This window comes from Stegodyphus dumicola, chromosome 11, assembly GCF_044657685.1.
Source record: "Stegodyphus dumicola isolate Sdum_Otavi_A_Nest chromosome 11, ASM4465768v1".
Taxonomy (NCBI): domain Eukaryota; kingdom Metazoa; phylum Arthropoda; class Arachnida; order Araneae; family Eresidae; genus Stegodyphus; species Stegodyphus dumicola.
The window spans coordinates 54,970,153-54,983,690 of record NC_140778.1 but is presented as its reverse complement, the minus strand read 5'-3'; the positions used below and the strand labels follow the sequence as shown (position 1 = coordinate 54,983,690).

The window sequence follows — 13,538 nt, the reverse complement described above, 5'->3', positions numbered from 1 at the left end:
ATAAAAATTAGCTTACAATCCTAATTACTTTAAACTAAATAATTGCTAATAACAATTTTCCAATAATACCAAATTACTTTACTTCCACCTTACATTTAGAATAATGCATAAAAATAATATCCTCAAATAATTAAAAATACTAACTTACCTAATCTTCTTCAGAATCTTGCTTACATGGTGGATACACTTTTATTATTGATTCAATAAAATTATTGAAGGATTTTTTCTGCGAATTTTTTCTCCACACTTCGTCTTTTTTTCTCCACACTACGTCCGCTAAATAAAAAGCAAAATTCTCTTTATCACAATGTTGTTCCATGTTCCACTAATTACTGCCGCGATTAGCACGTAAGAGTACGTGCTGTATTTTATCACAATGCCTCAGAATGGCGCTTTTTATAGCACTCCACGTACTCTCTCTTGTATTGGTATGTGCACCTGTTTCCGGATCATTAAAATAATATTAGACAGCGCCATACAATCCGAAAATTATTCAACACTACTTCACACAACACACAATGAAGCTTAATACAAAATGATATACTGCCACAGATATTTTTCCTAATTCCCCCCCTTTTCCGATTAAAGAACTGTAATTCGTGCATTAATATCACATGACATATCTCATCATATCTCATTTCCCTCACACAAAATAATGCGTAATCGGAACTGAGTACTGCTCACATTATTACCGAAGTCCTAAGTAAGTAACCTTACCGCCTCCAAAAGGTATTTTGGAGGCGATAAGGTTACTCGCTTCCAAAATGACGCCAAACTACCAGTTACCATATTCCAAAGATCAGCCCTTTTTCTAAGCACTTAGTAAATAATTGGGCACTAAATGATCTAATTTCACACATTCCGCAATACTTCACTTACGAATCGCAGAAATCTGAATTCATCGCGAAGCCAAACATACATAGATGTTCTTCGGCCAAGCGACAAATGTTACCATGCTGAAAATATGCCTATTGCGGATGAGTGAAGCAACTTCAATGCTAGGGCGAGACGCTACTATATTTTGTTACAATCAATTAGTTTCTGTAACTAGTAGAACCAATAAATTTTAGAATTAATACTCAAAATATTTATAATTTTGTGATTAGCTTGCCACTTGAAATACAAATTGCAGTCTAATACAAGTATTTTCTACATAAGTCGATTTTATGTATTTGCACTAAAGTAATTTATATTCGTAGATATTAACCCAGTGGTTATGCACATCTTTGCCACAGTTTGGAATATACTCAAAATATGGCAACTTCTACTAAGGTGCAGAAATTTTATTGTGATATTTTCCCTTGCTTGTAAATTACAGATTATTAAACCGAAATTTAAGGGGGGAAATATCACAATTTGCCTATAAAAACTGTTGGATTTTGAAATGAAACAAAAAAGAACTCTGACAAAATGCATTACCGAAAGATTATTATATTGCTTTATTGAAAGGTTATCATGAACATAGTTGCTGGAAGAATGGTTATGCACATGCTTGCCACAGTTAGGAATATACTCAAAATATGGCAACTTTTTCTAAGGTGGCTGTATTAACACACAAGTACCAGAAAAATCCTTATTTCCTGGAGTAATTTAAATTTTGTACAAAGAAACTAAAAATTTTATAATGGACGTATTGTGACATCAACAACATACTCCATGTTGGATATTGAAAATATAAGGTTTCCAAAATGTAAATGAAAAACATTCTTAACCTTAAAAAGAAAATTACAAAGGCTAATGAGAAAAGGGAAACACATAAATCCTACAGTACTTAAAGATATCACAAAACAATATATATTACATTTCATACTTTTTGCAAAAATGCAGTAAAAAGTGGATTGGATTGCAAAATGTGAATGAAATTTCCATTGAAATGAAAATGTTCAATACTTCAAGCTGTTGAACAATTCACATGATATTACCTGGATGGGATGAATGTAATAGCTATAAAATTTCCAGATTCAGAATAGTCTCTAACTTTTCATTCTCGGAATGTTCTGCATTAAACCTTTCATTACTAGTTAAATACCAAGGATACAGACGTGTTGCCTTAAATCTTTAAAATGACTTACAAACAATGAAGTTTTTCTCTGGTGGAAACAAACATATGATTTATTAAGAATTGAAATGAAATGACAAGTTATATACCATTTCTTTATAGCATGGACATGCCATAACTAGCCTTATATTATCTGTAGACATGTATCTTTCAGTTTTTCTATAATCCAAGTGATATGTTATGCATGTAACTTATGAAGTTTCTCTCTAGTGTGAATAAGTATATGCTTCTTTAAATCAGATTTTCGAGTAAATGACTTATGACATAAATCACAAACATGAGGTTTCACTCCTGTGTGAATAAGTATATGCTTGTTTAAATTAACTTTTAGACTAAATGACTTATTACATACCTCACAAACATGAGGCTTCTCTCCAGTATGAACAAGTCTATGCTTCCTTAAATCAGATTTGTGAGTAAATGACTTATTACATAAATCACAAACATTAGATTTCTCTCCTGTGTGAATAAGTATATGGTTGTTTAAATTACCTTTTTGAGTAAATGACTTGTTACATACCTCACACGTATGAGGTTTCTTTCCTGCGTGAATAAGTATATGATTGTTTAAAGTACATTTTCGAGTAAATGACTTATTACATCGATCACAAACATACGGTTTTGCTCCTGTGTGAGTAAGTGTATGCTTCTTTAAATCCCCTTTTACAGTAAATGACATATTACATAAATCGCAAACATGAGGTTTCACACCTGTGTGTATAAGTATATGTTGCTTTAAATGACTTTTATGAATAAATGACTTGTTACATACCTCACACACATGAGGTTTCGTTCCTGTATGAATATGTTTATGTTCATTTAACAGAGCTTTCTGAGTAAATGATTTGTTACATACCTCACATACATGAGGTTTCTCTCCCGTGTGAATAAGCATATGATTGTTGAAAGCACCTTTCCGAGTAAATGACTTATTACATACATCACAAACATAAGGTTTCTCTCCTGTGTGAATAAGTATATGGCTATTTAAACTAGATTTACGAGCAAATGATTTATTACATATCTCGCACACATGAGATCTCTCTCCTGTGTGAGTAACCATATGTTCGCTTAAACTAGATTTTACAGTAAATGACTTGTTACATAATGCACATACATGAGCTTTCTTTCCTGTGTGAATAAGTATATGTTCATTTAAATGGCATTTTAGAGCAAATGACTTTTTACATACCTTACACACATGAGGTTTGTTTCCTGTGTGAATAAGCATATGCCTGTTTAAAGAAATCTTTTGAACAAATGACTTGTTACATAGCTCACACACATGAGGTTTCTCTCCAGTGTGAATAAGTAGATGGAGCTTTAAGCTAGATTTGTAAGCAAATGACTTGTTACATACCTCACATTCATGAGGTTTATCTCCCGTGTGATAAATCATATGGGTATTTAAATCACATTTTTGAGCAAATGACTTGTTACATACCTCACACACATGAGGTTTCTTTCCTGTGTGAATAAGCATATGCCTGTTTAAACAAACCTTTTGAACAAATGACCTGTTACATAGCTCACACACATGACGTTTCTCTCCGCTGTGAATAAGTAGATGGAGCTTTAAGCTAGATTTGTAAGCAAATGACTTGTTACATACCTCACATACATGAGGTTTATCTCCCGTGTGATAAATCATATGGGTATTTAAATCACATTTTTGAGCAAATGATTTTTTACATACCTCACACACATGAGGTTTCTTTCTTGTGTGAATAATTATATGTCTGCTTAAATGACATTTATGAGTAAAAGACTTGTTACACACTTCACAAACATGAGGTTTCTCTCCTGTTTGATTAAGCATATGTTCATTTAAATGACTTGTTACATACTTCAGATATGTAAAGTTTCTTGTCTGTGTGAATAAGCATATTCATGTTTGAAGTGCTCTTGAATCCAAATGAATTCTTAAATACCTTACACATGAGTTGTTTCTCCTGTATGTATATTCATACATTTCTTTAAAGATCCTTACTGTCTAAATGATTTGCTACATACCCCATACACAAGGTTTGTTTTCTGTGCAAATAAATATATAATTGTTTAAATAACTCTTTAGTCTAAGTGACATTTTACACGTTGCATACACAAGGTTTTGCTCTTGTCTGAAGAAGCATATGGAGTTTGAAACTAGACTTATTGGGACAAATGATTCTACATCACATCCTGCATTGAGAAGGAGGTGAAAAATGAAGATTTAGTTGAAGCTTCTGTCTAAATGACTATTACCTACCTCACATAAATGAGGTTTTTTTTTGTTGGGGGAGTATGCATGAGCTTTTTTAAAAAGTTTCTTTGTCTGCATGACATTTTCGAATATACGTTGCACTCAAATATTGGAAATATAATCAAGAATTTATCCGGCAGTTTTCGGATAACCGGCTCTTGGCGACATGGAATGTTTAGATTAAGCAAAGTAGTTGTTGCATGCACAAGTGATATAAAACACTAATACATATTGAACAGAAGATACATCAACTAGTGGGATATACCCATGGTATGAATTTCAGGAACACATTTCACGAAAAATAAGTTCGTTAAATTTTGCTCTAAAATGATTTCTCTCATTAGCACTCATAAAGGTTAGCTTGTTCATTCATTGCCCCAAATTACATATTCTGTAGCAATCTTGCTTTTCAGCAAGAAGAAAGGAGGTGAGGACTTTGCCGAACGCCGTTTCCTCCAGTCCGTGAATAATTACATAGAAAAGCCATGAAACCACTTTAAAACTAGAGCAATGTTGCCAAGAAATATTCACGTCCTACAGGAGACTAAACAGGTCCCGTTAAGATATTTTATGGGTTACAGAAAGATCTACTACTTATTTCTCAGAAGCTTTTTGCCAACAGCTTTAGGCCTCACGCCTATTACAATCGGCGGGTTCTTCACGCATTTGTATTAACGACATTTTACACATCTCACACACACAAAACGGCACGCTTTCTTCCTCTGATAAGAATCGTATGTAATCGAAGTTGTCAAACAGCAATGACACACAAGGACTTCGGGTCCCATTTCTTTGCTCCCATGTCCAAACGCGGAATGCCCGCGGGAAGCGTATTTTTACTTCCTCCCTACGAAACGCAACCCGCTACTAAATTTGGTGATTTACGAGCTCTTGGCGAAATTGTGTGGCTAGCGCATGCGCAGAGATGGACGAACTATCGTGATGATATGTCGTATTTTGCAACGTGATATTTGATCGCCGATATTTCGTCCGTGAAGCAGCAAACTTCATATGTGATTAGTAGGGGGGGGGAGTAGTTTTCCGTTTCGCCGGCGCAAATCTCGCCAAGCAGACTTTATTGGCGACAACATACAGTATACACATAAGAAATATTTAAAAAATGTTAGTTCTAAGAATTTTTTATTTTGAGGGCATAAACATTTTAATATCGCTTAAAATTTTATAAAAAGCCAATAAATAAAGAGAATAAATTTGTAAAAAGACGTTAATTTAAGAATTTAATATGCCTTCATGGTTCAACATCCTGATTCGCCGGTTCATATCACGTGACCCCAAGCGATCTCATCTCACGTAAACTACTCTACAAAAATCTAATGTTATCAGTAATTATCTACATTAATTTCAAGTTAAATCTTAATTTGGAACACAAGTTTAAATGCAAGAAATATTTCAATTCGTATGAATAGCTTATTCAGAAATTATGAAAAAGTGCAGTGCTTTACTTCGCAAATGCATTCTCATTAGAATTGATGAATTTAACCCTTGACTTTACCTTTTTTATATTTTCGGCTTCGGGTAAGCGCTGTGATTGCATCCTAATTGACGTAATTACCGAAAATGGCCGTAGACATAAAACTGTACTATCTGATAAAAATTCTATCTAATTATATGCCAGTATTGAAAGAAACAATCAATCTGATAAGAAAAAGTTGCGACTTGTTTTGAAAATGAGGCGTAAAAGGTTACCAGTGAGAATATTCCGCTTGGAATCGGTTGTACCATTATTGGCGACTTTATCGCTTGCGTCGGCAAAACGGAAAAGTACCGTAGGGGGGCATTAAATACAGAAAAATGGCGGTTCATTTTTCAACAGAGTGTACTTATGGTGCCTTTTTTTACGGCTTGACTATGTGTCGAGCTATTGGCAGTTACTAGCACTGTATATGGTTAGCTTGGTCGCATTACAGTAAAGAAAAATATTAGGTATACACCGGGGAAAAAAAAAAAAAAAAAAAAAAAAAAAAAAAATTCAGCTGAGCATGAGTTCATATGATATGATAGCAATGTAGGTAGAAGTGCTTTTTTTTCGGCTTATGGAATGCTGGAGTTGTACGTACTAATACTATGTCTCAGCAGCGTATTTCCAAACCCTACCCCACTTTTCGAATTTTTGACGTCATGGTCAAATCGACTAGTTTCGCCAGGATGGTAATTCTTGAGCATGCGCTGAAGGGCGAGATGTAACATAAACCAAGGCCAACTTATACTCAAGGCCTGCCAGACTGAATGAAATTCCGGTTCCCAGTTTTCAGTGGCTTTCGCGAAATTCATCACTAGGTGCCGCTCGCATTCTGCTACAATTTTGCTATACGCTCACTATTTGTAACGTGGTTCGTTATTAACAAAAAGTGTATTTTATGGCTAGCTGCTGTATATTTGAAGGCTATAACATAACGAGCTTGGTTTTTTTTTGGCTAACGTTTTATGCATATAGGTTTAAAATTGTGTATATACATCATTGAACTCAGTTCTGAAATTCCTCATTCTGCTTATTTAATTCTGAAATCTTTGTGCATCTAATGCTGTTATTTTCAAAACTTTGTTTGTAACTTTCTTCTGATTAATCTGGAATGGGAATAATACACATGGATTTATGTCAGGTAGTTACATGTAGGTAATGTATCGAGATGGCACTCATGTATATGTGTGCTTAATAGTGATAATATTGTTTTGTGAAATTCAGTAATTTTATTTCATGTATACATTTTTCTTGATAATGAACTATATCAGTATCTCACGCTGCCAACCATAAAATTTTGTACACATGTCATTCTGATTAATGTTGTATGTGTGTAAAAATGTCTAGCTTTATCGATAGCTTTATCATAAATTGTTTGCCTAACTTTAAATGCATATATATCTAAAATTGTGTATATACCTCATTCTACTTAGCATTGTGGGCATGTGTGATGAATATATTATTTATATTCAGACATTGCAAGTTTTGAAATTTTATCCTTGATATACAGAACTGAACTTTTCTTAAGTATATATTGTGATTATGAGAGTTATTATTTTTTTGTGTGCTGTTAAGATATATTTTATGATGCCTGTGTCTCTTTTATTTATAACAAACAGATTGATTTGATCAATAGCTTTATCAAAAATTTCATTATTTTCATTTGAAAAAATTGAAGTTTCCCTAACACTGAAAATGTAAATTGCTGCAATGCACTTAATTCAATTACTAGTTTCTTAATGTTAACATCAATGAAATTTAGAATACAAATGAAAGTGAAAAGAAACACACCTGTGTAATATTAAAATTAGTCAAAAAAGCAACTTTGGGTTTGAGTTTCATTCAAAATCTATGCCACAGTAAGACCTTTTCTGGGGGGGGACTAATAATTTTATAATGTCTTTGAATATCTGCAATGCAAATACTACACAGAGATCAAAATCTGCATTATTTAAACTTTTATTGTTTAAGATTTCCTAAAAACAGTTATTTAATAATTTTAAAAAATTCTTCAGTATGTAAAATTTAATCTCTTTAAGTAATATTCTTACTTTAATCTCTTTAAATAATATTTTTACTCCAATGTCGTGGAAACAGATATACAAATTTTAGATCACGGTGTATTAATATGTTAATTACATCTTTGATAGGGGATAGTAAATTATTTTTAGGCCCAGTACAGCCGATAGAAATATTTTGAAAATTTTTCACTGAAATAGTACATGATCTGAAGCTATCTGTTAACTTCTTACTATATACATAATTAAAAAATAAGGTGTATACTCTGAATTACCTTTAAATTAGAATAAGTAGTTGTAATGCGTACAATTCAGAATAGCGCATGTCTAGATCAAAGCAGGAATTAAAATCGAGATCAAATAGCTGGTGTTTATGTGTGAAAAAAAAAAGGTGAGATAGCTTAAAATTTCATGCTTTCCTTCTAATTAAAATATTTTTACTAATAAGAAATCAACAATTTCTGACTATTATGGATTAATCGTTTTTAAACTTTGCATATAACAAGACGGAATTCGTTTTTGGTACTTTTCCGATCTTTGTAAACATCGCAAAGTGTAGCAGAATTGTAGCGCCATCTTGCGGTTAGTAGGAATATCACGCAGGCAACCGAAAACACAAAAGAATATTTTCACACTGGCAGGCCTTGAGTATAAGTTGGCCTTGCATAAACAGAACTTTGGCTTGCGCTTGTAAACAATATTAAGTATATTGTCCGAAAGTGTATTCGTTTATGTAATTGCATAATTTTACTGTTTCTGTAATAAGAAAACTTCATTCAGATAAAATTTATTTTAATTATTTAATTGTATTAATTTATTATCTGGGTATAGGATTATACGAAATGCTGAATACTCTAGGTACTATCGTAATCTTCGCATAACCTTTCACATTGGATTTTGCCTTATCATTCTAAAATAAATTGTATTATAAAGATTAAATCAAAGCAAATTACTTTGTTAGAGATGTGAATGTTCTGACTGAATTTTCTTTTTATCACTTATTATTTATTTCCTCTTTGAAAACACATTCGTATTTGACAAATAATTATCTCCGCTTTAAATTATTGATTGTTAAAAAACTATATTTGTCAATATTGTAATAAAAACTCACTAATCTAGTGCTTCATAGATCAATATGACAACGAATTCAAAATGTTTTAAAAACAGTTCTTTAATCTTTATTTTGTAGTAGATGCAACTAATGTCACAGAGAAAAAATATTTCAATAAAAAAGTTCTCCATGTTAATTCAATAGCAAAATTATTTCTATTTCAGTTAGAAATCCACATTCAATGCTTATATAACAGAAAAATGTAACATAGCATTTTAGAAGTTTTAAATAGAAGCTAAAGGTTTATTGTACAATTTTACGTAAGAAACGTAATAATTTACTTTCATTCCTTTTAAATCGACATATTAGTTTCCAATCAACTAAAATTTTTGGCAAGTTAGAGACTTAACACACAGTATTCCGTCACTTAAAATATCAATTAATTGTTATTTTTCATTTAGAGATACATTGGAATTGAAAACACCAAAGGCAAAATGGGTCACAGATCCAACCTAATTCCTTATTTGGAAATTTTTCAAAAAACTTTCTGTCAATTTTATCATATGTCGTTTTAAACAAGAAATCTGTATTATTTTCTTTAGTAAATTGTGAAAAGCATGTTTCTGATTTTTTGTTTTGCTTTTTTGTTGTTCAATTCTCCTTGCCAAAGTATTGTCTTAGTTTTAAAAGCTTACATTAGTACAAACTGCGACACAGTGTGTCTACGTAACATTGTTTCAAAATGTCTGTTAATAATTTCAAATATTTTTTCTCCAGTTGCTTTTCCTTCCCAAATATTACAACATAAAAAATATTCTACTGCGTTGTTTTCAAAAACATATCTCACATAAACGATAAATTGAAACATTTTAGTAATGTCGGTAGTTTCAAGTTTTATAGTAAAGACTGAATTTTGTATTCCGTAGTGTCTGATAAGAGAAACAGTATCTTTTTTAATGCTATTGTTTTTAAATCGTTACTATATTTTTCTGCATGCATAAATGATGTCATTTTAATTGCTGAAGGAAGAATGAGTGATTCTCCAATTGTATGAGGTTTTAAATTTTTTGCAATTAAATACGAAACTTTTAAGGATGCCTGTAAATCCTTCTCAGGAACTGATGTATATTTTTTCAAAAACACATTTTAAGTTTTTATGCTCTCAGCTCATTCCTTAAAAAATTCTTCAGATTTATTTATTTAATCTTTATGTTTAGTTTCTGAGGTACTTTTCAGTTTCACTGGCGCAAATATCGCCAAGCAGACTTTGTTGACGACAACATACAATATACACATAAAAAATGCTAACAACTGTTAGTTCTAAGAATTTTTTATTTTGAAGGCACAAACATTTTAATATCTTTTAAAATTTTGTAAAAAGCCAATAAATAAAGATAATAAATTTGTAAAAATACATTAAGAATTTACTATGTTTTCATGGTTCAACATCCTGATTTGCCGGTTCGTATCACGTAACACCACGTGATCTCATCGCACGTAAACTACGCTACAAAAATCTAATTCTCTCAGTAATTATCTACATTAATTTCAAGTTAAATCTTAATTTAGAATACAAGTTTAAATGCAAGAATTATTTCACTTCGTACAAATAGCTTACTCAGAAATTATGTAAAAACCGCAGTGCTTTACTTTGCTACTGCATTTTCATTAGAATTGATGAATTTAACCCTTGATTTTGCCTTTTCTATATTTTTGCCTTCGGGTGAGTGGTGTGATTGCAGTCTATACTGGTGTGCAAAAATTAAGGACGAGACTTTGTACAAAAGCTTTCCAAATCAACACATTTAATACCGTAAGATCCCCAATACGTAAGGACATGAGTAATGTAAGCAACACTTACTAAAAGAGAAATCACACGGATAAAAAGAAGCTTTATTGAAAAAGTAGCATGGAGCGCAATGCGACTGAAGGCCGAAACATCCCTGTGATGGGTGTCCAGCAAGAAACATCCGGGCTTTAATAGGGGATATAATCTCCCCTGACTGCTAGGCCATATACTGAGATTTCTTGCTGTCTATTGGTGGTATTACTAAGATATGCATTTAGTCCGTAAGGATCAAGTGACTTATTTTGAAGTATGTAAATCGATTCCTTAAACAGTCTAAGTTTGGTGTTTGGAACAATATCAAGCACATTTATTTCTATGTTATTAAAATTATGTAAATTATAATGTTCAAGAATTGCTGTAAGCTGATAATCTTTGGTGCTATTATTGTTTTTATTTTAAATTTTTTGATATGAGATATATGGTTATTAATTCTGAGGTTGAGAGGGTTTTTTTGTTTGACCTATATACGTGAGAGAACATTCTTTACAGGTAATTTGGTAGATGCAATTGTAAGTCTTTCAAAGTGATTGTGTTTTACTTGAAGTAGAAGGAGGAGGAGTAGCATTAGCCTTACAGGTTTTTCAAAGCTGGTTGCTTCACTTAATTATTTCTATGTTATTTATCTGAGCCAGTGATTGAAAGTAAAGAGGGAGCTAGCCTGCTTTACAGTGTTTTTTGGGAGGAAGACTAAGCTATTGTGAAAGTGGAACTGTAAACAGATTCCGGCAACTTATAAGCTAAAGCTTAAAAACCTAAAAAACTAAATACATCAGAACTTACTGAAACTTTTTGCGCTTATAGCTGCGAAAAAGAAATAATATATCAAGCAAGGTAGTTATTACAATACTGAATGACCAATTTGGTCTAGATAACATTTTGCGCAATATGCTGCAAAATAAGTAAATTAGAAATTGTAGTAAGCTCGCCTAGGTTAACTTTCTGAATGAGATTTTAATACAGTCAAAAGTTGTTAATCCGGACTCGTTGGGACTTCGGCGATTCCGGATTATCGATTTTTCCAGATTATAGATCATCAGTTTAAATCTGGTAAGATGGCATGCAGAAATTATAAAATTAAAAATATGAAACTGCAATTTATGAAATAAAGAACAATTATGATCTATAGGGTATCAAAATTTACAAAAAAAAAGCTTAATATTTATTTGTTTACTTTATTAAACATTTCTTTCAATGTAAGTTGTTTAAGTTGCTTCGTTTTCTGTGATAATACTTTCTCTTTAATTCTATAAACAGACACAATTTCTTGTTCAGTTACAAAGTTCTGCTGTTCAAGTCCTATAATTGCTGTGTCTACCGACTAATTTGTCAATCGAAATTTTTTCGTTTTCAATAACCTCTGTTACTTTCTTCGCTATCGGAAGCGAATTATAATGACGACGAATTTGATATAAATCATATCAAAGACGGAGTACATCGAGATGAAATACTACATTTAGTAAGGAATTATAAGCCAAATAAAATAAAAACATCTGCCCTGAAGATAAGAATAGTGCTGACAGATCAACTTCCAATCCTCGGCGGTAAATTGATAAACAGATTTCGGATTTCAAAATATACTTTCGCTTTGTAGATACAAATTACATATTAGTAAATACAGTCAAAAGTCGTTAATCCGGACTCGTCGGGACTTCGGCGAGTCCGGATTATCGATTTTTCCGGATTATAGATCATCAGTTTAAATCTGGTAAAATGGCATGCAGAAATTATAAAATTAAAAATATGAAACCGTAATTTACGAAATAAAGAACAATTATGATCTAAAGGGTATCAAAATTTACAAAAAAAAAAGCTTAATATTTATTTGTTTGCTTTATTAAACATTTCTTTCAATGTAAGTTGTTTAAGTTTCTTCGTTTTTTATGTGATAATACATTCTCCTTAATTCTATAAACAGACATAATTTCTTGTTCAGTTACAAAGTTCCGCTGTTCAAGTCCTATAATTGCTGTGTCGAGAATACCCACTAATTTGTCAATCGAAATTTTTTCGTTTTCAATAACCTCTGTTACTTTCTTCGCTATCGGAAGTGAATTATAATGACGAGGCATTTGATTTAAATCATATCAAAGACGGAGTACATCGAGATGAAATACTACATTGAGTAAGGAATTATAAGCCAAATAAAATAAAAACATCTGCCCTTAAGATAAGGATAGTGCTGACAAATGAACTTCCAATTCTGCACGCCGCCGCGGCGTTAAAGATAAACAAAGTTTAGATAAACAAACGTTAAAGATTACATAACCAAAGGATATGCCTTTATCCATTTTTTGCAGCACTTCCACTTTTTGTTTAATGGACTCCGAAAGATACTTTCGCTTTGTATATCCTTTACATATTAGTAAATATATATCGGAAATTTTATTTGACATAATCGAAAGTTCAAGCTTACTTTTATAAAATTGCTCAACAGTCTGCAAAAAATAATAATCCGGATCCAATTCGAAGATTAAGGAACAACACAATCTGCAACATTAACTGAAATAGATAATTAGATAATTTTAGCTTAGCTTATCCCGTCCGTTATACATTAAACGCGCATTCGTAAACGTATTTTGCGCACACGCAAATTCGCAGCGGTAAAGGTCTTACGCGCATGCGTCAACACGACGCATGCGCAGAAAGTTTGTAGCTTTGAGGTCCGGATTATAGATCATTCCGGATTATGGGTGTCCGAATTAACGACTTTTGACTGTATATATCGGAAATTCTATTTGACCTAATCGAAAGTTCAAGCTTACTTTTATGAAATTGCTCTAACAGTCTGCAAAAAATAATAAGCCGGATCCAATTCGAAGATTAAGGAACAACGCAATCT

At 32.1% G+C, this 13,538-nt stretch overlaps 1 protein-coding gene across 1 annotated transcript; it reads right to left on the bottom strand.

Annotated features, from left to right (window-relative positions):
- Positions 1-1,415: 1,415 nt before the first annotated feature.
- On the bottom strand, positions 1,416-5,169 carry LOC118205046 (uncharacterized). Its single transcript, XM_035377326.2, has one exon. The coding sequence runs from the start codon at positions 3,876-3,878 to the stop codon at positions 2,238-2,240; it is 1,641 nt and encodes a 546-aa protein (XP_035233217.2). The 5' UTR covers positions 3,879-5,169; the 3' UTR covers positions 1,416-2,237.
- Between the last annotated feature and the right edge of the window lie 8,369 nt (positions 5,170-13,538).